This window comes from Sphaerodactylus townsendi, linkage group LG16 (genome assembly GCF_021028975.2).
Source record: "Sphaerodactylus townsendi isolate TG3544 linkage group LG16, MPM_Stown_v2.3, whole genome shotgun sequence".
NCBI lineage: Eukaryota > Metazoa > Chordata > Lepidosauria > Squamata > Sphaerodactylidae > Sphaerodactylus > Sphaerodactylus townsendi.
Window position 1 is genome coordinate 7333093 of NC_059440.1, and position 26718 is coordinate 7359810.

The 26718-nt window shown below is 47.6% G+C and overlaps 1 protein-coding gene across 2 annotated transcripts in view; it reads right to left on the minus strand.

Moving 5' to 3' along the window:
* The window catches only part of SLC47A1 (solute carrier family 47 member 1), a 39373-nt gene extending 12841 nt beyond the window's left edge, over nucleotides 1-26532 (minus strand). Inside the window, exons 1-10 of one of the 2 annotated variants that reach the window (XM_048519039.1) lie at nucleotides 26470-26500; nucleotides 24879-24978; nucleotides 23354-23502; nucleotides 21641-21683; nucleotides 19677-19721; nucleotides 18509-18606; nucleotides 15858-15955; nucleotides 12818-12931; nucleotides 7068-7135; nucleotides 5058-5166 (exon numbers count right to left, since the gene is read on the minus strand). In XM_048519039.1, coding sequence (XP_048374996.1) covers nucleotides 5058-5166; nucleotides 7068-7135; nucleotides 12818-12931; nucleotides 15858-15955; nucleotides 18509-18606; nucleotides 19677-19721; nucleotides 21641-21683; nucleotides 23354-23502; nucleotides 24879-24887 — 733 coding nt within the window. In that variant the 5' untranslated portion in view covers nucleotides 24888-24978; nucleotides 26470-26500. Of the gene's footprint in view, nucleotides 1-5057; nucleotides 5167-7067; nucleotides 7136-12817; nucleotides 12932-15857; nucleotides 15956-18508; nucleotides 18607-19676; nucleotides 19722-21640; nucleotides 21684-23353; nucleotides 23503-24878; nucleotides 24979-26469 lie in introns of both variants that reach the window. The other variant, XM_048519040.1, reaches the window with a different exon arrangement.
* Nucleotides 26533-26718: the final 186 nt, after the last annotated feature.

Genomic DNA, 26718 nt, shown 5'->3' on the forward strand with positions numbered 1-26718 from the left:
TTGATCAGTAGATCATTGCAAAGGCAACATGGGGGCTTTTACACATGTGTGGTCCCCTCCACATGGAGCATACATTCCCTCTGGTTTGATCCTCAGTCATGCACATGGTTTGCCCTCTTCGGCCAACACCCTGCCCTCAGATCGGAGAATCCCAACAGTTTTCAAAACCTGCTTAAGTGCGACTTTTTTTTTGTCCCTTCGTAGGCTTTCTTTGGGTTCTCTTGCTCCACCCCACCTTCCCCCTCCCCCACTGATCGGGCCACCATTTCAAAATGATCCAAAGGGCTTGTAAAAAAAAATTAACTCTGAAATTGACGTGGTCTAGTGAAGCAACACTAGACCAAAGACACTACACCAGGGGTCTTCAAACTATGGCCCCCCAGTTGTTCATGAACTACAATTCCCATCAGCCCTGCCACTTGGCCATGCTGGCAGGGGCTGATGGGAATTGTAGTCCATGAACATCTGGAGGGCCATAGTTTGAAGACCCCTGCACTACACACACAAAACGGTAGCAGGCAACCTCCAATGGAAGTTGCATGGAATGAACAAGGAATCAGCAGGTAAAATGACTGATCAGCTCGGCTAGGGACATTTTGTAGGAGGAGAATTCCTGTGTAAACAAAAAAAAACACAGGAAAACATCCTCTGCAAAAATGACAGCTGTGGGGTAAGCATGCATAAATGGTCATTATCTGGTTAGTAGGATTTTACCCAAAATCTCAGTCCCAACATTGGCCTAATTATCATAGCAACTAAATAACACCCTGTGTAGAACCCCCATAATACATTCTTAGTCCATAAAGCAGACCTACATTTTCCAAATTGTGACTGTACATAATTCTGGTGAGTTAGAAGCAACATCCCCGTGTTGATATTCTGGGTCATCTGCTTTGTTTCATCAGTATTTTGCTTTGTGTTTTACAGTTACCATGATAACAGTAACATTTATGCTCAATAATATTATTAACGGCCCTATTATTTTTGAGATTTAAAGCCATAGCAATGGAATATATTCCCAACGATACCAATGCAATTTTTGTGTCAAGAAAACTTGACTGTAAATTATAGACAGGAGAATGCCTACAAACGTAAAATTGTCCTTCTTTGAAAACAAAGTGGACTTTTGTTTCTATCATGGTGGGACCAAAACTCTTGGACAGAGTGATTGGTGGGATGGATGTAAGACACGGAAAATGGATTGAGGCCAGGCAGTTAGTACCGGATTTGGGTGGGCAACACACAGCTGGAGAGACCGGTTCCTTTATTGCTAATTCAAACAGCGCAAGTCTGATATTTGTTTTTGGAAACTGTGGAGTTTGGAAAGAACTTGGTAACTTAAAACATCTAGCCAAAAGGAACTGGCTTGTAATTATTTTCTTTTGTTCACAAACCTAGTTTCAAACTTTTGATTGGCCAAGATTCAGTAACACCCTTGTGAAATGTTGAGATCCTTCTCTGCAGTGTCTTTCAGTTGCCTTCTTGGATGCCTCTTTCATACTTGATGATCTTCCTTGTAAGGAAGGGGTGTCCAACTCTGGCGCTTCAGGTGTTCATGGACTACAATTCAGGTCAGCATTGGCCGTGCTGGCAGAGAGTGATGGGGATTGCAATCTCTTTGATCTGAGATTGCAAATGCCTTAACAGACCAGGTGCTCGGGAGCAACAGCCGCAGAAGGCCATTGCTTTCACCTCCTGCATGTGAGCTCCCAAAGGCACCTGGTGGGCCACTGGGAGTAGCAGAGAGCTGGACTAGATGGACTCTGGTCTGATCCAGCTGGCTTGTTCTTATGTTCTTATGATCGTAGTCCCTAAATATCTGGGGCACCAGAGTTGGACACCACTGATGTACGGAGTGGGGGATAGGAGGAAATGGGTGGGATCCCTTTGGAGACAAACAGGAAGATGTGGCAGAAATGGGGGTGTGTGACAGTGGACCTAGTGCCCTTAGCAGGTGGAAGCTTCACTGCTCCAGATTGAGGTAGCTCTACTTTTGGTGCCAAGTCTGTAGCAGAACATCTCCTGGTTTGGGCCTTCCGTTCCCCACGGTTGGTTGAGAGGCCAGCGGGAAGTAAAGGGGAGGGTTCTTCTTGGCGACATACGAATACACAGCATCACTTCCATCACAAAACCAGACATGACATCATCAGGCTGGGACGCCTCTCTAGGATTCGCCCCAAACTCTATGGCTTAACCACCAAATTTGGGATAAGGTAGTCAACTCCTGATTGGGAAATTGCTGGAGATTTGGCAGTGAAGCCTGGGGAGGGGAATTTTGGAGAGGCAACTGAGGGGGTACAATGTCACAGATCCCACCATTGAAAGCCAATTGGCCATGCTGGCAGGGGCTGATGGGAATTGTAGTCCATGAACATCTGGAGTGCCATAGGTTGGCCACCCTGCTCTAGGGGAACTGATCCCAGGAGCCAAGGGAGGTGGCTGAGGAAAGAGAGATTTGTAAGGTAAATAGGAGCAGGGACTGTTCTGAGGAGATTAGGGAAGAACCAGAGATCTCTGAGGAGGAAGGAAAGTGTTTGTGTGCAAAGAACAGTGTAGCTCAGGGAGCAGCCTAAAGCAACCAGACTCAGTCAGCTGTGGAAGTACTATTTGGCTGGTTGAGGAACCCACGTGTGTTCCGGGAAAGATTTGGGTTTCCCCACATCCCCAAATAGCATGCACACTGAACCCTTTAAAGTTTGAAACATGGTGCATGGGGAAGGTCAATGCCCTTCCTCCGCACATACCACAGTCCTTAACTCATTTGAACATTAGATATGCGCTCTCCCCTCCCCCCGCAAAAAAATATGACCCAGGCAAATAGTGCCTGGGTCATATGCCCCCTCTGTCCCCCCTGGATGATGATGATGATGATGATGATGATGATGATGATGATGATGATGATGAAGAAGAAGAAGAAGAAGAAGAGTTTGGATTTATATCCCCCCTTTCTCTCCTGTAGGAGACTCAAAGGGGCTTACAAACTCCTTGCCCTTCCCCCCTCACAACAAACACCCTGTGAGGGAGGTGGGGCTGAGAGAGCTCCGAGAAGCTGTGACTAGCCCAAGGTCACCCAGCTGGCGTGTGGGGGAGTGTACAGGCTAATCTGAATTCCCCAGATAAGCCTCCACAGCTCAGGCGGCAGAGCTGGGAATCAAACCCGGTTCCTCCAGATTTGATACACGAGCTCTTAACCTCCTACGCCACTGCTGCTCCTGTCAAATAGAAGTAGAAGAATATATATGTCAAATAGAAGTAGAAGAATATATTTTATTCCCACTTTTCTCGATCTTTAAGGAGTCTCAAAACAGCGTACAATTACAAGCAATTAAACCCAAAGATCGGACTAACAGAAGTATATAACAGTCAACCACAAGGAACCTGTTACACCCTGGTTACGGGCAAAACCAATATTCACATAAAGGTGTAAGCTGATCTATATTGAACTAGTGCAATATGTGCAAACAATTCTAATGCTTTAAACAAACATGCAAAGCCCGCAAAATACACAAATGGAATAGAAACGAGGACAAAAACGAATGCTGCAATCGGAGTCTCTGTACATGCGCAAATATTTGAATCTAGTCCAAAAGGCACCGAAAGAAGATTGTTACAACAAAAAGTCCTTGGAAATGACGGGGTCTCGGGTAACTGCCCGTTTCGAGAGTATTGCTTAAATCAAACGGATTATTCCGTGGACGGAACTCACAAGTCTCTTGCATGAATTGTGGAAAACACCCACTCTTTTTTGATTGACAGGCTCAGCTTCACATTTTTCTGTTGTGTATTCCGAACTCTTCACTTGGGTTGCAGCTTTTATTTTTGTTCTCGTTTTTGTTTGTGCGTGTTCTGGGCTTGGTATATGCCCGCATGACAGTGAGACAGGTTGTTCTTCGGATACTTGTTTAAAGCATTAGAGTTGAAGCATTATGATGGGGATAATTAGGAAAGGAGTTGATAATAAAACTGCAAGGATTGTCATGCCCTTATATAAAGCCGTGGTGCGACCGCACTTGGAGTCCTGTGTTCAGTTCTGGTCGCCACATCTCAAAAAGGATATCGAAGAGATAGAAAAAGTGCAGAGAAGGGCAACGAGGATGATTGAAGGATTGGAGCACCTTCCTTATGAGGAGAGGCTGCAGCGTTTGGGACTCTTTAGTTTGGAGAGGAGACGGCTGAGGGGGGATATGATTGAAGTCTATAAAATTATGCATGGGGTAGAAAATGTTAACAGAGAGAAATTTTTCTCTCTTTCTCACAATACTAGAACCAGGGGGCATTCATTGAAAATGCTGGGGGGAAGAATTAGAACTAACAAAAGGAAACACTTCTTCACACAATGTGTGATTGGTGTTTGGAATATGCTGCCACAGGAGGTGGTTATGGCCCCTAACCTGGATAGCTTTAAAAAGGGCTTGGACAGATTGATGGAGGAGGAGTCGATCTATGGCTACCAATCTTGATCCTCCTTGATCTCAGATTGCAAATGCCTTAGCAGACCAGGTGCTCAGGAGCAGCAGCAGCAGCAGCAGCAGAAGGCCATTGCTTTCACTTCCTGCTTGTGAGCTCCCAAAGGCACCTGGTGGGCCACTGCGAGTAGCAGAATGCTGGACTAGATGGACTCTGGTCTGATCCAGCAGGCTAGTACTTATGTTCTTAGAGTTCTTGGCCCCTTTTGCACTAGTTTGACACAGATCACCTGGCACCTTTATGTGAGTGTTGTTTCTGCCCGTAACCAGGGTGCGACAGACTCCTTGTGGTCGATCGTTACAACTACAAGCAAGCAGGTTGCACCGAACTTCCCCATATGGGAGGGGCTGTGGTTCAGTGGTGCTGCACCGGCTTCGCATGCAGAGGATTCCAGAGCATCCCCTGGTAAAAGGATCAGGTAGTCAGTGGTATAAAAAGACCGTGAGCCAAGACCCTGGACAACTGCTGCCGGTCAGACAAGCCCAAGAGTCTGACTCAGGATTGCAAAAAAGGAGTGGTTTGCAAAAACCAATTGAGCTTCTGTCATGGTTGTTTTATTTTACTTCTGCATGCTGCAAAATGACACATACCTGTGCACAAAATGGTGACCACAGCTGTCCTCTTGGCCTCCTCCTCGTTGCCAGCCCCTAGGGCATTCCCCACCAAGACACTGGCCGCTGTGCCAATTCCATATGGAATCTGAGGGAATGATACAAGGGGCATCTCAGAAGACAGCCTGGCCCTCTTTTGATGCCTTCCCCCGAACCCTGCAGGAAGTTTGCAGGTCTAAAACAATACCCCCAATCCTTGGGCCTTTCCCCACTTACCTTAAGCCCCGCGCTACTTGAGGAGAGTAGCACGGGGTCCCCCGGCACTCCCCACGAGAGGGGCGGCAACAGTGCAGCCGCCCCGACACTGTCGTGCCCCCTCAGCGCGAGGCATCCCTGGCGCTCTTGCAAAGGGCGCCTTTTGATGGCCCCGCGCAGAGTGCGGGGTCGTGGGGACGCCTGGGCGCGCGCCAGGGATGCCGCGCGCTGGGAATTGCGCGCAGTGACGGCGGCCGAGGGAAAAGGCCCCTTGTTTTTTCCTAAAGCACGGGGCTACAGTTGCAGGCAGGGTTACCAGCTCCAGGTTGGGAAATACCTGGAAAGTTTGGGAGTGGAATGGGGGAGGGGAGACCAGGAAAAAACCGACAGGAAAAACACCCACAGAAAAAAGCCTGTCATGAATGCCCACAGGTAAAAAGCTCACACGGAAAAATGCCCACATGATTTTCAGATTGCAGGCCTGCCTTTCCACATTCTGAGGCATTATTTTTCATCTGTATCAGAGTCTCATCAGGAAAATAAAAAATGTTGGCTTGAAGACTGAATATGAAACTAATATCAACATAAAAATGACCCTGAAGTCTCTTGCTGCGTTCTCTTCTGTCCCAATCAAAGAGGTCAGATTACATTTCCAGATGAAGGCAGCTGTACTGAGGGGTTCACGTACTTCTTTTCTACATATATTGAGGGTGTGGCTGGTTGAGATCCTCAGTTCCCTATAAGAATATGGAATCACCGTGATGCCGCCCCGGGACACTTGCCAAAAACTACACTGTATTGTCGAAGACTTTCATGGCCGGAAATCACTTCAGGATCCTCTGAAGATGCCAGCCACAGATGCAGGCAAAACGTCAGGAGAAAATGCTACTGGAACACGGCCCCACAGCCCGGAAATCCCACAACACTCCAAAAACTACACCGTTGTGGTGGATTTCAAAATGCTCTTATGACCGCATCCAAAGTGGAGGGGCCGAATCCACCACTCAGAGCCGTGTGGAGACCCAGCTTTTGACTGTTCGCATGAGGTTGCCAACTCTGGGTTTGTAAATTCCTAGAGATTTGGGCCAAAGCCTGGAGAGGGACTTATAATGGTATAGAGTCCACCCTCCAAGAAGAAGAAGAAGAAGAAGACTTTGGATTTATATGCCCCCTTTCTCTCCTGCAGGAGACTCAAAGGGGCTTACAATCTCCTTGCCCTTCCCCCCTCACAACAAACACCCTGTGAGGGAGGTGGGGCTGAGAGAGCTCCGAGAAGCTGTGACTAGCCCAAGGTCACCCAGCTGGCGTGTGTGGGAGTGTACAGGCTAATCTGAATTCCCCAGAGAAGCCTCCACAGCTCAGGCGGCAGAGCTGGGAATCAAACCCGGTTCCTCCAGATTAGATACATGAGCTCTTAACCTCCTACGCCACTGCTTCTCCCAAAGCATAGGTGTCAAACTCGCGGCCCTCCAGATGTTATGGACTGCAGTTCCCATCATCCCCTGCCAGCTGGCAGGGGATGATGGGAACTGTAGTCCATAACATCTGGAGGGCCGCGAGTTTGACACCTGTGCTCCAAAGCAACCCTTTCCTCCAGTGGAAATGATCTGTAATAACCAGCTGTCAATCCAGGCGATCTCACACAACTGTCCCAGAATTCTTTGCAACGCAGCAACAGTTCTTTGGGTTTTTAACAGTTCTACTGTTGGGGCTGCTCTTCCAAAAATATTTCTGCCCCAAGTAAACCACACCACAGTGTAATGGGGGGGGGGGGGGGGTTTGAAAAGGGCTTACCATGAATACCACAGTAGCTACTTCATAAATGATAGATTGAGCTGACAGGTCTACAACGCTGAGGAGGCCTGGAAAACAGAGAAAGGGGAAGCAGAGCCAAATGGCGTTTGTGCGTTTTGAGTCTTGCAAAGCGTCGCGAGAGGCAACGGGTTTTAATCCCACCCTTCCGCCCAGGTGCTCAGGGCAAGCGGCCTGGTCCTTTCCCATTTTATTCCCACACCTGTGAAGTACCTGAGGCGGAGAGCGCGGGAAACTTTGCTCAACAAAGAAGGTTTGCATATAATTCTCCCTTTTTTGTACTTGAACTCTTGACCGCTAGGTTAGGCCTGCTCCCAAAGAGGTTTTCAAATTGTTGTACTCTTCATGATGCAGGGGAAATGATATATAAAATATCTGTTTTTCCATTTTTCCTAAATTATAGAAGTTTTTTTTTGGGGGGGGGGGTTCTTGGTAATATTTCTAGGGAGTTCCCACCCTCACATCATACTCCCCTTTCCAGAGAACACCTTAATAATCTTCTACCTGCCCCCATTCAATTTGAGCTCAATCCCTGCATTGTTTTGAATTCAGCTGCCCAAGAAAGGGGTGATGTAGCAAACACGTCTTTGCCTAAGGCATAGGTGTCAAACTCGAGGCCCTCCAGATGTTATGGACTACAGTTCCCATCATCCCCTGCCAGTATGATGCTGGCAGGGGATGATGCAAACTGTCGTCCATAACATCTGGAGGGCCGCGAGTTCGACACCTATGGCCTAAGGTGTCTGTTTGCTCTTCCAGCCACTAGGTTAGACTACCCTATTTGGGCTCCATTGACTCTCTGTCTACTGCCTCATGTAAAATTATTCTCCTCCTCTGTTAATCTAAAGACCACCACCCTTTCTGCTGCTGTCTGACTGGTGTGGTATAGACCTCTGACTCCTTTCTAGATTTTTTCCTGTTCTCAACAGGAGAGCGGCCATTTTGTTTCTTTGTTGTACTTCTCTCTCTCCCCAAAATCTTTGGAGCATCCTTAAACTGGCACTACGTAACCCAATCTAGACTCCCCTATTCCAGTTCTTACAATACAACAACCTTTATTAGGCATATTAAAATAGGCTCCAGAGCATTACAGACATCTCTGAAGCACAAATATTCCAGTTCTTTATTTGACATGTTTCAAAACAGAGCCTTCTCCATGTTCTCCTTATCCCTGTACCCAGTGTTGGATTCAAATAATTTAACAACCGGTTCCGAAAGGACTCGGTATTGGGATTACACCAGTTCTCTGAACTAGACAAAAAATTAGCTACCAGTACTACCGGATAGGTGCGAATAGGCTGAACCCCGTCACTGCCTATACCCCCTTTATAATTTTGTATGAAACAAAATTCTTCTGGCAAAGCTGGAAGTTTGTCTATTTTGTAATCTTAAGAGTTTGTCCTAATAAAAAAAGTGTTACACAACTGGGTTTGTTTGCTTGTTTTTTTGGCGGAGGGGGGGCTCTCTAAGGACCAACATGGCATGTTTCTGCCAATAATATTTTCAGCCCCTAAAACTGCTCCTTCCTTCGATTAATTAATTGTGGTTAACAGAGGGCAATTTGCTGGTGGTCCCCGGCCCCTCAATGATGCGGCTGGCCTCCACGCGGGCCAGGACCTTTACAGCTCTGGTTTACAACCCTTTCTCCAGCTGTCAGGGGCCTGCGGGATCTTGGTGAATTCTGCAGGGCCTGTAAGACTGTGTTGTTCCACCGGGCCTTTGGAGTGTCCAGTCGCTGACGTGGTGCCCCCTCTCTGCTCTCTGCTCTTGCGCTGTTACATCAGGGTAACCCTCATATTGAGGGGCCCGCCGTTCCTCCTTCTTGGGGTAGGTTTTAAATGTGGGGGTTTTTGGACGCCTCTTACTTACTTATTTATTTACTTACTTAATTATTAACCGCTGTTTTATATGAAGTTTTAGAAAGTTTTATTGATTATTAATTGGATGGCGCCTATGTTAATTGTGTTGTATGATTTGCTCCTTGTTCAATACTGTTTGAATTTTATGTTGTACACCACCCGGAGCCCTTCGGGGATTGGGCGGTATAGAAATTTAAGAAATGAATAAATAAATAAATAAACATCTGTGTCTTGACAGCATCAGCGAAAAGCACCTAGATGTGAAGACGGGTCTTCTGGTTGTACACACTGATACTGGCCCAACCAAGAAGAGGAGGAGTCGTCTGGATTTATACCCCATTTTTCTCAACTGAAAGTGAAAGGAGTCTCAATGCAACTCACAAACCTCTTCCTGTCCTCCCCCTAAAACAGACACCTTCTTGTGAGGTAAGTGGGGCTGAGAGAGCTCTGAGAGAATTTTGACTGGACCCAGTGCATAATAATTTGTGGCCATATTTTCTACTATACTGATGATACATAGATGACCTCTTACTTATTCTATCTGATGTTTCCATTCTTCCAGACCTGGTAGAATGACTTGACATGATTCATCCTTCTATTAGGCTCACATACAAGTTTCATCCCACTGAAATGTCTTTTTTGGCTATAGTTATTTACGTCACACCAGATGGAAAATTAGGTTTTGGACCTTTTCATAAAGCTACAGATGGGGCTTCTGGGCAGAGGCGTTCCGGGGGGAAATGGCACCTGAGGACAAGTGTTCCGGGCGCCCCTACATGCCCCTCTTACCAGGGAGGCCACGCCCGCCCGCCCCACTTATCGGCTGGGAGCACACACGGGCGGTTAGGCAGCTGCTGGGTCCTGCCTTCTTTGCTCCTGGGAGGCTGGGGAGAGGCTATGTGGCTGGGTCTGGCCTTGGGTGCTGACATGCAGCCCCCAGCATGGGGGGGCGGGGTGCCGGGCACCAGGACCCGGCTGGTGCCCAGCGCGCCCCCACGTGACCGAAAGGCGTACGCCCGGGAACATGGGTCACCCCATTCCCCTATAGGCGGTACGCCACTGCTTCTGGGTTACATTTTAGATCAGCCATTCTCAACCAGGGTTCCCTGGTACTCTGGGGTGCCGTGAGCATGTCCCAGGGGTACTGCGGCAACACTACCGCCCCCCCCCCCCTCATTTTTGTGGTGTCTCCCACCGGGACATGGAGCTGGCCCATGGGGCAGGGCCTGCCACAAGGTCTGCAGCCATCACCACCCCCAGTGCTTCCCTTCATCCTGGGAGGGGAAGGTGGGGTGTGTGGCAAGCAGGGGCAATGGGAGGGGAAGGTGGAGGGTGGCGGCAGGGGTACCGTGAGACATGAAGAGTGAGGTCAAGGGTACCCTGACCTCAAAAAGGTTGGGAAAGTCTGTTTTAGTTCTTATCACCCAAAGTCCATTAAAAATAGCTTTCCGTATAGTCAGCCGATTGGCCTGAAAAGAAATTCCTCTCAGAACATTGATTTCAAAAGGGAAGCTAAGGGACAGTTGCAGGACTTTAAGAGCAGAGGTTACCCTAACTACATATTGGAGTCAGCTTGGGAAAAGGTACACTCCATCAATAGACAGGATCTTTTGCAGGAAAGATCTCCATCTAAGAGAGAGAAGAGATTAGCGTATGCCCAGAATTATACACCAGGATCTCATACTATTCAGAGGATCATGGATCATTATTGGCATATAGTCAAATCACTTCCAGGCTTCAGCCTACCCCCTAGGGTTGGTTTTAGAAAAACAAAAAAATTGAAACAGAGTCCGGTCAGGACTGATATTGAGCCTGTTAAGTTTCGTTTACCTGTTGCTAAAGAACATTACGCTTGTGGAAATTGCAGGACGTGAGATTTAGCCATTTCTACTCAAGAATTTATTAAATTCAGTTACATTATTAATCATTTTTCCAACTGCAATCCCAAGGATTGTGTGTATTTAAACTCAAGTGTCTATCAAGCCTCCTCTGTTGGGTTTATTCGTAGACCAGTAAAACAAGATTTTGGAACATTCCTCCAACATCAGATTTAAAAAGGTTGATGAACCTTTAGTTCAACATTATATGCATGAAAATCGTACAATCAGAGGCTTGAGGTTTTTAGTTCTGCACAAACATCGTTTCAAGCACATTTCAAGAAAATGTGCCCCAAATTCTGTTTAGAGAAGAGGCTCAGCGGATATTTAACCTTAGAACTTTTCAAACAAGTCGGGGGGTTGAATCAGGATTTGGATTTGATCTGGCAACTGGAGTATTTCAAGCCTCTATTGAATCGCAAGGATTTCACTGAAGGGATGTATTTATATAGAGACTCGTTATCTTTTGTGCATATTTTGGGATTCCTTCTCTGTCTGTGCTGTTCATGAATTGCATTATTGTCTCCATTGTTGACATTTGGGTAATTGGATATAGTGCTTTTAATCATTTCTATTCAAGTTCATGGTTTTATTGCTGTTCTTTTGAGCCAGGCAGAGTAATTTTTCTTCGTATATTCATACTGTTTCTGGCTCATTCTTTATATTTTGTTGAGCCCATTTCCGGAGTTTCCGTAAAAGGAATGTCGCATAGATCTTCCCAATAACAGATAGGAGACTGATAGGGCGGAAGTTGGAGGGGTCAGAGGTAGCTCCCTTTTTGTAGATGGGTACCACTATCGCCGATAACCAGGTTTTGGGAATTATACCAGCGTTGTTGATTTGTGTGAACACAGTGGCTAGGAGAGGGGCCCACCAATCGACATGCGATTTCAGGACCTCGGGGGTGATGATATCTGGCCCGGGGGCTTTCCCCCATTTTAATCCTCCAATTAGTTCCGCCACTTCATAAGGCAGGGGTGGGCAATTATTTTTTCCATGGGGCCGCATAAGAAACAGAAAATATTGTGGAGGGCCGGGCCAAAAGGCTGAACTCAATTCCGCATAATAGGGGCTGATAAGTGACAGGCAGGTGCACAGATCAACTTGGAATCAGTGGCAACAGTTCTGCATACAACACTATTTGGCACAAAGAATCACAGGCTTAACCTACCTGCATAGTTGTCCACTGTGACAATCAAGCAAGTGGGGAGACTTAAGTCCCTTGACCTACTTTTTTCATTGACTGGCACTTTTGAAAGCCCCGCAGAAGCTGGTTGCCTTGGCTGCCGGCTTCTGCGGGGCTTTCAAAGGAGGGGAACGCCCCAGAAGCCACTGCGCGAGGGGAGTGGCCTTTCTCAGAGGTCCTTCCGAGCAGTGGCAAGGATGAAGGGGAAGGGGGAGGTTAGCTGAAGAATGAGCATGCGTGGTTCTAAACAGGTCCCTTTCTTAGGCCAGGGCTTTCAGGTCTGTCTCAAGTAATGGACTCAGTCAGGGTCATCCTCATGTATTGGATGTGGCCCTCGGGCCGTATAATGCCCAGGTCTGTCATAAGGGGAGACTGGGGGCCTTTCCGGGGAACAAATGTTGGCCGGAATGGGGCTTATTTTATACTGCCCCTCTTCCTGAAAAAGTTGGCAAAAATGTTGGTACCATTCTTTATATAAAGAAACCCAGTTCATCAGATTAAGGTCCACCGCTCATGCGGAGGAGTGGGGAATCGAACCTGGTTCTCTAGACCAGAGTCCACCTGCTCTTAAACACTACGCCAAGCTGGTGGCAGAATACATGTGGCCTGGCCTCCTGGCTCCTCCCAGATCTTGCGCCCTTCACTGACCTATCAGAAAACTTCCGATTTCAAACGTCCACCATGCAAAGCAGGTCATGAGCATGCTGGGAACAGCTAAGGCCGTGAACACGTCCCATTCCTGAAGGCATTCAGCGGACCAGCCTGGATCGAGAACACAAACAAACAGGAATCTGCAGCCTTCTCACTGACCTATCAGAAAGCTTCCGATTTCAAACGTCCACCACTCAATGCAGGTCATGAGCATGCTGGGGATGGCTAAGGCCATGAACACGTCCCATTCCTGGAGGCATTCGATGGACCAGCCTACATTGAAAACAGAAGCAGAAGAAATATGCAGCCCACCCAGGGTTTCTGTTATGGGGGAAAGCGGCTCTGAAAGGCAGGTCCTGACAGCCCAGATAACACAAGATTTATAATCTTGGGCCTTTAAATCTACTGAGAAGAAGAAGAAGAGTTTGGATTTATATCCCCCCTTTCTCTCCTGCAGGAGACTCAAAGGGGCTTACAATCTCCTTGCCCTTCCCCCCTCACAACAAACACCCTGTGAGGTGGGTGGGGCTGAGAGAGCTCAGAAGAACTGTGACTAGCCCAAGGTCACCCAGCTGGCGTGTGCTGGGAGTGCACAGGCTAATCTGAATTCCCCAGATAAGCCTCTACAGCTCAGGCGGCAGAGCGGGGAATCAAACCCGGTTCCTCCAGATTAGATACGCAAGCTCTTAACCTCCTACGCCACTGCTGCTGAGGGCGAAGGATGATCTGATAGGACCTTCCTTTCATTGGAATTCCAGATGTCATTGCTGGTTTTGGTTGGTTTTGTTTGGGCAGTGGCCTTAGATGACTCGATTTGGTTATGCTGCCTTTCCATTGTGGAAATCCTTAAACAATCAACCATTTTATGAAGGCTCAAATAAAAGACACATTATGGATGCTTTCATGAGGATTTAGGCCAAACCTGAACAAGTGGTTACGACCCAAGTCAAATGCAGGCCAACCAGTGCGTATGGTAGCCCGTCAAGAATTTGATAGACCTCCAAAATGTTGTAACTGGAACGGAACTGAAAAAGCAGGTGCTTGTCCAGTGTCTGACATGTTACAATATATCAGTAGTGGCGAACCTATGGCACGGGTGCCAGAGGTGGCACTCAGAGCCCCCTCTGTGGGCACGTGCAAACAGAGTGCCCCCCCCACACACACATCTAGGCTGGCCTGGGCTGCTGGGTTCGATTAGTAGCATTAAACCTAAGATCTAGTTTTGGGAAAGCAGTGTAGGTAACCCTGTTAAGCGCTGTTAAACCCCACTGATTTTCATGCAAAGAACTACAGCACCATCCTTTACTTGGGATTAAGCTTGGTTGCTGGCAATGGGGCTTGCTTCTGAGTAAACCCTCCTAGGGTCGTGATTCACCCATTGGAAGAGTTGCACGGTTGCTCCAAAGCAAAGCCACCAACTACCACCAAGCTTACTCCTGAATAATGCACTCTTCAGAGCCAACCGTTTTTTCTAAACTAAAATCTCAGTATTCAGGTTAAATTGCCGTGTTGGCACTTTGCAATAAATAAGTGGGTTTTGGGTTGCAATTTGGGCACTCGGTATCGAAAAGGTTCGCCATCACTGAGATAGGACCTTCCTTTCATTGGAATTCCAGATGTCATTGCTGGTTTTGGTTGGTTTTGTTTGTGCAGTGGCCTTAGATAACTCGATTTGGTTATGCTGCCTTTCCATTGTGGAAATCCTTAAACAATCAACCACTATGTGAAGGCTCAAATAAAAGACACATTATGGATGCTTTCATGAGGATTTAGGCCAAACCTGAACAAGTGGTTACGACCCAAGTCAAATGCAGGCCAACCAGTGCGTCTGGTAGCCCATCAAGAAGAGAAGAAGAAGAGTTTGGATTTATATCTCCCTTTTCTCTCCTGCAGGAGACTAGTTCTCCTTGCCCTTCCCCCCTCACAACAAACACCCTGTGAGGTAGGTGGGGCTGAGAGAGCTCTGAGAAGCTGTGACTAGCCCAAGGTCACCCAGCTGGCGTGTGTGGGAGTGTACAGGCTAATCTGAATTCCCCAGATAAGCCTCCACAGCTCAGGTGGCAGAGCTGGGAATCAAACTCGGCTCCTCCAGATTAGATACACGAGCTCTTAACCTCCTACGCCACTGCTGCTCCTATCAAGAATTTGATAGACCTCCAAAATGTTGTAACTGGAACGGAACTGAAAAAGCAGGTGCTTGTCCAGTGTCTGACATGTTACAAAAATGGACTGGCTGCTGTGTTTGGCTGGGTGGATCTCAGGCTGTGTAGGTCTGATGCAGGCCATATTATCCAGAGACCACTTCAGGGAGACGTTGGATGAGAGGCTCACCCATCATTTTAATGCAACTGATGCAGAAATTATGTCAAAATCCCATCTCAAGGCATTCCCATCTCAAGTGACTCAAGAAGAAGAAGAGGAGTTTGGATGTATACCCCACCTTCCTCTCCTGTAAGGAGACTCAAGGTGGCCGACAAGCTCCTTTCCCTTCCTCTCCCCACCACAGACACCTTGTGAGGCAGGTGGGGCTGAGAGAGTTCTGAGAGAACTGTGACCAGCCCAAGGTCACCCAGCAGGAACGTAGGAGTGTGGAACCATATCTGGTTCACCAGATAAGCCTCTGCCACTCAGGAGGAGGAGTGCGGAATCGAACCTGGTTCTCCAGATTGGAATGCACCTGCTCTTAACCAGTGCACTATGCTGGCTCTCAGGAAAGCGGAGTTTTTAGCCCAGCTGGAGGAGCTGAGACCAGTGGCTGGGGATGTATGCCTCCGGATCGGCTGGAATTGCAGCTGAGGTCCTTTCCAAGCTCCATCCCCAAATCTCCAGGAATTTCCTCACCTGGATCTGGTAGCCCAGGGGTCTGCAACCTGCGGCTCTCCAGATGTTCATGGACTACAATTCCCATCAGCCCCTGCCACCATGGCCAATTGGCTCCGTGTGGAGAAATGGGAAATTGAACCCAATTCTTCAGAACCCAATTGGCCATGGTGGCAGGGGCTGATGGGAATTGTAGCCCGTGAACATCTGGAGAGCCACAGGTTGTAGACCCCTGTGGTAGCCCTACCCTCATTCCCCACTGGTTGCCGGGGGGGGGGTTCAGGCCCCCCTGTTCCAAAACGGTTCTCCTCTTCCCCAGAAGCGGTGTATCCCAGGCACAACAGTCTGATCTGCAAGAAACAGAAGAAATCCATCGCACCTCCCCAAGTCTCCACGTGGAGCTTTTTCCATCGGATGTAGAGGAAGAGGATGATAGCCTGCGAATACTGGGCGATGGTGTTAGCCCAGGCGGAGCCCCTGGAAGAAATGGAGAACAAGAGAAGGAAGAGCATGACTCGGACAGAAGGACAATGGCAGATGTAGCAAAGTTTCTGGCAACAGCTTTATCAACAACCGCGCACTCCTGTTGATCCCCTAATAACCTTTTCTGCTGTTGTTGTTGTTAGTCTGATTCTTGTTTTATCCATTGCCTAATAAAGGTGACGATGATGATAACATAAGGACACCTTAATGCTAGCCCGACTGAACGTCCTACCCTCAGCAGTCCTGAGTGGCAGATTTCTCCAGATCCCACACCAACAAAGAACGTGTCCCTGCTCACAAAAAGCCATCGAAACCATCGAGCCCATCCTCCTAGATTGCGAACTATATGCTTCATCTAGAAGACAATATATAGACCCACATACTGAGAACTATGCCTACTCATCAGACAAGGTCAAATCTTTCTATCTGCTGTGTGATCAGTCTCCTCAGAGATCCCTAGATGTTGCCAAATTCCTGGCGCTGGCACAACAGATTCGCCACAGATTTCAGTTTATTTATTTATTTATTTATTTATTGTTTTGACTGCTGGAAATGTCTGAACCTACTTATTTTAACTTGATTCTCCTCAACCTCTCTGTTGTATTTTAAACTCATGCCAATAAAAGGTTGATGATGATGATGACAGAAGGACACGATAGATCAGTGGTGGCGAACCTTTGGCACTCCAGATGTTATGGACTACAATTCCCATCAGCCCCTACAATTGGCCATGGTGGCAGGGGCTGATGGGAATTGTAGTCCATAACATCTGGAGTGCCCAAGGTCTTTAAGCTGTACCACGGCGTATAGTTAGGCTTTTAATCTGCCAGTGGATTTGGAGGCTGTAAGGTGCAGCTTGCAGAGGCAAGGAGGTTTCTCTGCCTCTCCCACAAGACGAGAGTCGGGGCGGGAGTCCCTCAGGGAAGCTGAATCAGCTGTCAGTCCAGTTGGACAAAAGGAAGAAAGGGCTCAGATGCCGCAAAATGAACGTTTAGACCTCTCTAGCATAAAAAGGAGAGAGAATCCCACTTCGAAGACTTAAAAGCCAGAAAGCAGCTGCTGCGGTCCTTGATATTAGCTGTCACTTCTGATTAGCTGTTGGCTTTTTTTATTCGTTCTTACTTTTGACTGTGTCTTCCTGCATGGCAGGGGGTTGGACTTGATGGCCTTTGTGGTCTCTTCCAACTCTGTGATTCTATTATTCTGTTCCGTGATTCTTGAAGAAGACTGCGGTCTTCTCTTCCCCTTATTCCACTAACCTTTGGAACATCTGGTTTACTTGTCCTTTTTTGGTGAGTTCGCACATGGCATTTTGATAAGAACATAAGAACATAAGAAAGAGCCTGCTGGATCAGACCAGAGTCCATCTAGTCCAGCATTCTGCTACTCGCAGTGGCCCACCAGGTGCCTTTGGGAGCTCACATGCAGGATGTGAAAGCAATGGCCTTAAGAACATAAGAAAGAGCCTGCTGGATCAGACCAGAGTCCATCTAGTCCAGCACTCTGCTACTCGCAGTGGCCCACCAGGTGCCTTTGGGAGCTCACATGCAGGAAGTGAAAGCAATGGCCTTAAGAACATAAGAAAGAGCCTGCTGGATCAGACCAGAGTCCATCTAGTCCAGCACTCTGCTACTCGCAGTGGCCCACCAGGTGCCTTTGGGAGATCATGTACAGGATGTGAAAGCAATGGCCTTCTGCTGCTCCTGCTCCTGAGCACCTGGTCTGCTAAGGCATTTGCAATCTGAGATCAAGAAGGATCAAGATTGGTAGCCATAGATCGACTTCTCCTCCATCAATCTGTCCAAGCCCTTTTTAAAGCTATCCAGGTGAGTGGCCATCACCACCTCCTGTGGCAGCATATTCCAAACACCAATCACGCGTTGCGTGAAGAAGTGTTTCCTTTTATTAGTCCTAATTCTTCCCCCCAGCATTTTCAATGAATGCCCCCTGGTTCTAGTATTGTGAGAAAGAGAGAAAAATTTCTCTCTGTCAACATTTTCTACCCCATGCCATTTGAATGTAACAAAACTCTATTTGCAAAGGACAGCCCTGAATTTTCCTGTGACCAAATTTAACTTCAACTGGAATTCTCTATTCTGTTTTCCTAGGCTGTTCTGTTTGGGTTTTTTCCTTTGACATTTGGACTTGGTCTGTAATCAATGATGGTATTACAAATGCAGAGAGAGATCTGCAGGGCTCAGAAACATTTCAGTGGTGTTCCCGTCTGCTAAATTTCTCCCATCAATATCTAAATGAGAAGATTTGGGGATGGACTTTGAGCCCACATGTGTGTAAAATGCTGTCAAGTCACAGCCGACTTATAGTGACCCCTGGTGGGCTTTTCAAGGCAAGTGACTGAGCAGAGATAGTTTGCCACTGCCTTCCTCCGCAGTCTTCCTTCGAGATCACCCTTCCAAGTACTGACGCTTCTGAGATCTGATCAGATCGGGGTATGCTATACCATTCCACATTCCTCGATCCCACAGGCAAAGGAAGAAAAACCACACCATTGTGCGATGCTCTCCAAGCGTCTCGGGGCTTCCTCACCTGACCCCCATCTCCAGCTCATACAGGAAGACATAGTTCGCAATCCCGTTGACAATGTTGCCCACGGTGCCACACAACACCTCAGGCCAGATGATCCGCTGCAAGGAAGGAAAGATTACGTTGGGGTTAATTTCTAGCAGTGCAAGAGAGTGGGTGTGAATGCATGTTGGCTGCGGCTCACGAGAAGAGCTCAGGTTTTGCACACGGAAGGCGGCACGCTCTGTCTTCGACTTCTCTGGCAATCTCAGGTGCTGGAAAAAGATTTTCTTCAACCTGAGCCCAGACCTGTAAGAGGAGACCAGGCTGGGCTAGACGGAGCCCTGACAACTTCACATGCATATACTCAGAGGTGGGATCCAGCAGGTTCTCACCAGTTCCCGAGAGTGGGTTACTAATTATTTGTGTGTGCCGAGAGGGGGTTACTAATTGGGTCTGCTTTTCCGTTAGAAATTCCATTAGGTCCAAAAATCATAAAGTCCTGTTGTTTCCTATGTGGCTGGTTAGTGAAGGTAGAAAACGGGATAATTCTCCCTGTTGGGCTGTTTTAAAAACATGTGTTAGAACTATGGTAAAGTTCCTCGTTTAAGGAAAATATCCTTCTTTTGATTTCTAGAAACAAAATTAAGTATTTGAAAGTATTAAGTATTTGACAGGCAGTCAATTAGAGGAGAAGTAGATGTTTCTGTTGGCAGTAGACAATAGGACTTGCTATAATGAGTTTAAATTATGGACAGAAAGATACCAGCTGGAAATTAGGAACTTTTTTGTTTACAGTAAGAGTTTTTTACAGTAACAGAGAAATTATTAATGCCCCGCCCCCAGTATGCCCGCCCCCGCCCCCGCCGTGCCCCGCCCAGCCCCATTGGCGCTACGCCATTGTTTGAATCCCAACCACCATGGGAACCTGTTACTAAAATTTTTGGATCCCACCACTGCCTAGCTCCCTCCCTTCATCAGCAAGTGGGGGATCACCTCCTCCAAGCCCTGAGACATCTCTTAGCACTAAGGCCTATTGAGGAGATACCTGCAATCATTAAGAAACATTCCTGATCTTTTCTCAAGGGCTCTGGAGCAGGTGGGTGGGAGCTTTCTTGCCAAGGGAGTCACCCCCCCCAAAAAAAGTTGATGTTTTTTACATGGAAGAAAATAAGAGGAAGAAGCAGCTTACCTGGTTTTGCAAGTACCTCGTCTCTAACTGGTAGATAAAAGTTGCCTGCAGGATGAGAAGATAACAGCGCAGTCTCAGATCGGGAAGAAGCAGGAGGAGGTGAGGATCCCTCCTCACCCCCTTTCTATTGCAAGGAACTGCCTTCTTGCCCCACAGTTCTATAAATGGATTGATTTTGTGCTTTTAGCAATTACATGGGGGGGAAAGCATGCAGTCCCATGGGAGCTATAACCCAAAATTACAGACCCCCCTTTTGAATAAAGGGATCTAATGCCTATTAAAGGTTTCTGAAATCTGAAATCTATAACCCAAAAGATTTCAAAGGAGCTTTGACTTTTGAAGGCTCTGGAAGTCATCTTGTTCTTTAAAGTGCTACTGGACTCGACTTTTGCTCCCAAAAGAAGAGTTTGGATTTATATCCCCCCTGGAGACTCCAGGTGGCCTGTAAGGAGACTCCAGGTGGCTGACAAGCTCCTTTCCCTGCCTCTCCCCATAACAGACACCTTGTGAGGCAGGTGGGGCTGAGAGAGTTCCCAAGAACTGTGACTAGCCCAAGGTCACCCAGCAGGAACGTAGGAGTGCGGAAACACATCTGGTCCACCAGATAAGCCTCTGCCATTCAGGTGGAGGAGTGGGGAATCAAACCCGGTTCTCCAGATTAGAATCCACCTGCTCTTAATCACTACACCACGCTGGCTCTCAAAAGGAGATGCGGACTAGAGATATCAACCAACGTGCGGAACAATGTATGCAACTGGAGCAATCCATTTTTAAAGGATCCTGAAAGCCCCGCCATTAGTGAGAGTGGGGAAACCCCAGTGATTTCCCTCACTTTGGGTTTTCTGCTCCTTCTGGTCTCCTCCCCCCCCCCCTCCTCGCATGCATTTCTGGGGAATCTACAACCGGCTTTTACAAAAAGCACAAAAATATTGATATAACAAAGAAATATCGCCATAACACAAAAATATTGATGTAACATACAAATATGGATATAAAAATGTAAAGGGCTTCAAAAACAAAGCCAGCAATCTTGTGACAACTGGGAGCAACTCTGAAGTGGGGACAGGCAAGCCACTTAGCATGCAGAGGGGCACCTCCTTGTATGTAAACAGAGAAACACATGGAGACCTCATTTTAACCCCACTGCAGAGCGAAGGACCCTGAGGAAGTCACTCCATGCATAATGGACCAAGGACTTCACATGCAGGATTTCTATTTTCTGGAAAAAAAATTGCCACATTTTGAAATGACACCCATAATGATGGGTGCTCCAAATGTCCTACTTTATTAGGGACAGCCACACTTTCTGATCTATCTGTCTGATGAATAATCATCCCCAAAATCGTCCTGATTTCTGCCGGTTCTAGTGGCATGCATTGCTATTGTTGGCATCCTCCAGTGTCCAGTTCCTTCCCTGGGCCTAGGGTCTCCAGAAGATGAACTTCTAAGTGAGTCTGGGTGGGGTGGATGCGTTCAGCTCACACACAAGTCAGTGCGCACATACCAGGGTGCTGTACGCACACCCAGATGTTTCACAAGTCGACATGGACGCCGAGTATAACTTCCTTCAAATTCAGTATTCGTGTTTATTTACACCTCAACATGTTATGTCAATAAAGGTTTATTGTATTGTAAGTTGACATGGTTTGTTTCACAAACAGATTGTAGGACAATTGAGTGTTTCTAGTATGTCTTCAGAACAAAGACTCTCTTGGCTTTTGAAACTACACAGAGCAAACCACTGCAAAAGAAATGAACAAAACTCATGTATCATGGAGGCCCCATGTGTTCGGACTGTGATTTTTGGTGTGAATACTGGGACATTAATGTTTACTGGAGGGGTGTGTGTCGTGGACAAGGGGTCGGCCTATTGGATTTCTGCCTGAAATACGGCACAGGAAGCCAATAAGGAACACCAGTAACCGGGCAGTTGAGAGCCACAGTCGTTTGAGGGTGAGACTTACAGGGAGTGCTGGAATGAAGATCATAACGTAAACCTGAGTGAGCCTATAGGGGGAGAGAGAGCAAAGGAATTAAAACCAACAAACAGTTTAGCCTGTGGCTAAAATGGTCCCCCAATTCCAGTCATCAACTCTGGAAGGAATATCTTTATAGCAGCCTCAAAACAGTGATTTCCTAAGAAGCTTCTTTTCTGACACTTGTTGATGTTTGCATTTTCAAGGACAGTCTCATGAGAAAGCAGGTTTCAGGTAGGTAGAATAGAAATACCTATGGCATCTATCCCATAATCCTGTACACCAAGTAGCAAAGCATGGAAAAGGGCACTCTGCTGACCCCTGTTTCTGCTTGGCATGGATATTTGGCTGGAATTTTCTGCCTTGTCTCTTTAAATGTAGCAGGTGTCCTTTAATTCCTGCCACCAAATGAATGTTCTCTACCTTGGGAATGTCAGGGATTGTGCCTAGGTGATTGAAGGGCATTCCTAGCTCAGTGCAATATACCGACGGTGATTGCATCTAGCTGCTTAAGATGCATTCCTACCTCAATGTAACTGCTGAAAGATATATGTAACCAGTCTGCTGTATGTTACCATTGTGTGATGGGACAGTCTTCCCTTGATCTCTTTCTTTTATGGTTTCACTTGCTTGGTAGATAACTAGGCTTACCCCTGACACCTTCGGCTTTTATGGGAAACGGGATGTTTTCATTGCTCTGTGGAGGCAGGAGGCCAGGTGGCTTTATCTCTATCTGTCGCTGACCTTGGGACGCCTCGGCTCAACAATAACTCTTTCTCACATTCTTTGGGAAAACGGGAGAGGGGATTGTTTCTGAATAAAGGGGGTACTTGAAAACCAGAGTTAACAGGAGCTGGCTTACAGAAGATCTGAGCCACCTCGTTGCCTTCCAATAAACACTTCTGATCAGCAATACAGAGTTCGTTTATTGATTCAAGATTCAAGACCTAACTTCTGGACAGAAATGGTTGACTAGAGTGATCTTTTCGCCTGGACAGTGACCGTTGGCTACAGTGACAACGTCCTGGGGGTATATTTCTTAAGGGCACTTCTGATAACAAACCTGTGCTAAAAATATTACTATAATGATGGATGCACGAAGCAGCTCTTTTTAATTCCCGTGTGTTTTTGTTTGTTGCTGTTGTAAGCCTTTCTAATTTGCCCGTTCACACCGCTGGACTCACCAGCTTCTTGGTTCCTTTTTATGCCATTTTGGGAATAAACTGAATGCAGTTTATCAGCTAAATGCCGTTCATGCAAGCTATGCACAAGCAAGTGTTCAACTTTAATGGGAGACTTTTGGTGGGGGGTTCCCAACACAAGGGACATAAAGTTTCAACCACAGAGATACAGATCATCACCACGGTAAACATAGGGCTAGGTTCCTGTTTGCGGTGCATGGAGAGAGGAAGTGTATGTGTTTCTCACTTCCCTGGGGGAAAGCGGGAACACTTCTAGAGCGACTTTTTTGCGCCAGAGTGGGGCAAAGCCGTAGAACACCTGCAGTGGGTAATTGGCCAGAATCAGTCTCTTTCGAGCACGTCAAGGAGCTTGGGAGCCGTCTACCATCAAATCTTCTCACAAAGAATTTAACATTGGATTACTATTACTTCGGCACGTGTGCTTCGAGCAGGCCGATCCAACAAGACACCCACTGGCAATAAACCGTGTGCTCCCATGGTAACCCAGATTCCCTCTCACCTGGAGACTTCTGGGTCCTGTTGGATGAGCAAGAGGAACTGCTCCGTGTTGATGAAAATGGCCCAGCAGGGGAAGCAGCAAAGCAGGAGAATGAGGACCCCCCGTTGCAGGATGGTCCCCACACGCTTCATGTTCTTCCCTCCATAGGTCTGGGAAAAGAAGCCTGGTCAAGCATGAAGCATGACGACAACTTGCTCTTAAGATATTACTGTGAAAGATGCACAAAGCAGCCATTTTTTTCAGATCCTCTGAAGATGCCAGCTACAGATGCAGGCGAAGCGTCAGGAGAAAATGCTACTAGAACACGGCCACACAGCCCAGAAACCACACAACACCCCAATGATTCTGGCCATGAAAGCCTTCAATAATATAGCCATTTTCCCTTTTGTCAGAAGAAGACAAAGAAGAGAGTGTCTTTATACCCACTTTTCTGTACCTTAAGGATCACACAACAGACACCTTGTGAGCAGAGGTGGGATCCAGCAGGTCCTCACAGGTTCCCGAGAGTAGGTGACTAATTATTTGTGTGTGCCGAGAGGGGGTTACTAATGGGTGATTTTGCCACGTGATTTTTGCCTTAGTTACGCCCCTCCTCTCAGCAGTAGTGCACAGAACTTGAAGCAGTCTAGCAGGAGGTGCACCGGCGTGCGTGGCAGCCTGCGCCTGCGTGCATTCGTTTCCCGCCCAAGGACCGGCGCAGCGGCTGCGTCCTTGCCACAGCCCTGCCCAGGAATGCCCGGCCACGCCCTCGTCGTGCCCCGCCCAGCCCCATTGGCGCTACGCCACAGTTTGAATCCCACCACCATGGGAACCTGTTACTAAAATTTTTGGATCCCACCACTGGATCCCCACCCCCTCCTCTCAGCAGTAGCGCACAGAACTTGAAGCAGTCTAGCAGGAGGCGCACCAGCGTGCGTGGCAGCCTGCGCCTGCGTGCATTCGTTTCCCGCCCAAGGACCGGCGCAGCGGCTGCGTCCTTGCCACAGCCCCGCCCAGGAATGCCCGGCCACGCCCTCGTCGTGCCCCGCCCAGCCCCATTGGCGCTACGCCACAGTTTGAATCCCACCACCACGGGAACCTGTTACGAAAATTTTTGGATCCCACCACTGGAGTGCACATAGGAGATATGAAAACTAGCATGTTCAGAACACAAGGAAGTTTTCTGCCATACCTCCTTGGAACACTTTTATGCTGGAGTCCGCACAATGGAAATCAAATGTCTTTAGGACTTTTTAAAAAGATCTGTTTTGGCATGATGTGTTCCCACAGCATGGGACCACACAAGTCTTGTCAGTCAAAATGGATCTTTTTTTCCCACCTCTGCACAGAGTTCTCAGTTTCATAGCTGTGCCCGCCATTTTGTTTGCTGCAGCAGATTCTCTGTGAAGGTTCCCCACGGCGACACAAATATGCACGTATTGCAGTTTCTCTAGCCATGTTGCCATAGATTTGCAGACATCCCCCTCAAAACAAAACAAAAGGAAAAACAACACGTGCGTGGAATTGCTAGGCACAACAAACTTACTTGGTTCATCTACTTTTTACAGCGAAGTTGCACGCAGGAGCTGCAAGCAGAGCAAACCTCCGTGGGGAATCTTCACGGAAAATCTGCTGCAGCGCACAAACTGGCAGGCACAAGTGGCAAAAAATTAAAGTTAGAGATTTGGGCTGGAGAAATAACGCATTTCCTGCCTGCTTATGTGTTTGCTCAGAAGGCAGAAAATATCTTCAACCCAGGTTGTGGAGTGGGGGGGGGGGGGGGGGGGGATTGTTAGTTTAGTGCAGTAATGGCGAACCTTTTTGAGACCGAGTGCCCAAATTGCAACCCAAAACCCACTTATTTATTGCAAAGTGCCAACACGGCAATTTAATACTGAGGTTTTAGTTCAGAAAAAACGGTTGGCTCCGAAGAATGCGTTACTCAGGAGTAAGCTTGGTGGTAGTCGGTGGCTTTGCTTTGAAGCAACCGTGCAACTCTTCCAATGGGTGAATCACGACCCTAGGAGGGTTTACTCAGAAGCAAGCCCCATTTACAGCAACCGAGCTAACTCCCAGGTAAAGGATTGTGCTTTAGTTCTTCGCATGAAAATCAGTGCGGTTTAACAGCGCTTAACAGGGTTACGTACACTGCTTCCCCAAAACTAGGTCTTAGGTTGAATGCTAATAATCGATCCCAGTGGCCCAGGCCAGCCTAGATGTGTGGGGGAGGGGGGCGACTCTGTTTGCGCGTGCCCACGGAAAGGGCTCTGAGTGCCACCTCTGGCACCCGTGCCATAGGTTCGCCACCACTGGTTTAGTGATTGTTGGAAAACCTGGGTTGAGAGAAATCGATCGAGTTTAAGTCGTTTTGGGGAAGAGTGCTGTACAAAGTTCCATCCCCGAAATGCTTTTTATAACAACCTCAGGACATTGTATTTATGTTGTGCAGAGTCCACCGTTGTGAATTTTTGAGACTCTCCATTTGATTAATTTTTTTTAAAGACAAGGCTCTAGCCATGAGGCTCAAAGATATGCTTCCAAGAGTGTGTCTGCTAATTGGCTTCTAGAATCGCAGAAAGGAGAGGGCAAATTAGATTTCCAGTATTTAACGGATAGAGCATCAGTGACCTGCAGAACTGCTTACCCAGAGGTGGGATCCAAAAATTTTAGTAACAGGTTCCCATGGAGGTGGGATTCAAACTGCGGCGTAGCGCCAATGGGGCTGGGTGGGGCACTACGGGGGCGTGACCGGGCATTTCGGGGGCGGGGCATTCCTGGGTGGGGCTGTGGCAAGGACGCAGCCGCTGCGCCGGTCCTTGGGTGGGAAACGAATGCACGCAGGCGCAGGCTGCCACGCACGCCGGTGCACCTCCTGCTAGACTGCTTCAAGTTCTGCGCGCTACTGCTGAGAGGAGGGGCGTAACTAAGGCAAAAATCACGTGGCAAAATCACCAATTAGTAACCCCCCTCTCGGCACCCACAAATAATGAGTAACCTACTCTTGGGAACCTGTGAGAACCTGCTGGATCCCACCTCTGTGCTTACCCCTTCCTAGACCCAGCATAAATGATATGAACTAAGAAATGTCATGCACATTTCAAATCACCGCAAACACAAGAGCAGTCCCAAGTACTCACCTGTGATATTAACGTATCGCAAGCTGAGGACAAACCGAACCCAACAGAGATACCCGTTACATTTATCACCTGGAAAGTATCAGAGCGAAAGAAGACATTATTACTGAGCAGCGAGAATCAGAGGCGTATCTAGGGGAAATGGAACCCAGTGCAAAATCTGAGCTTTCTGCCCCACCCCCACATTGTATGGGTGGCCGCCCTCCCCTACCACAACCAAACAATTTGGGTTTTTTTGCACCAGGCCTTGAA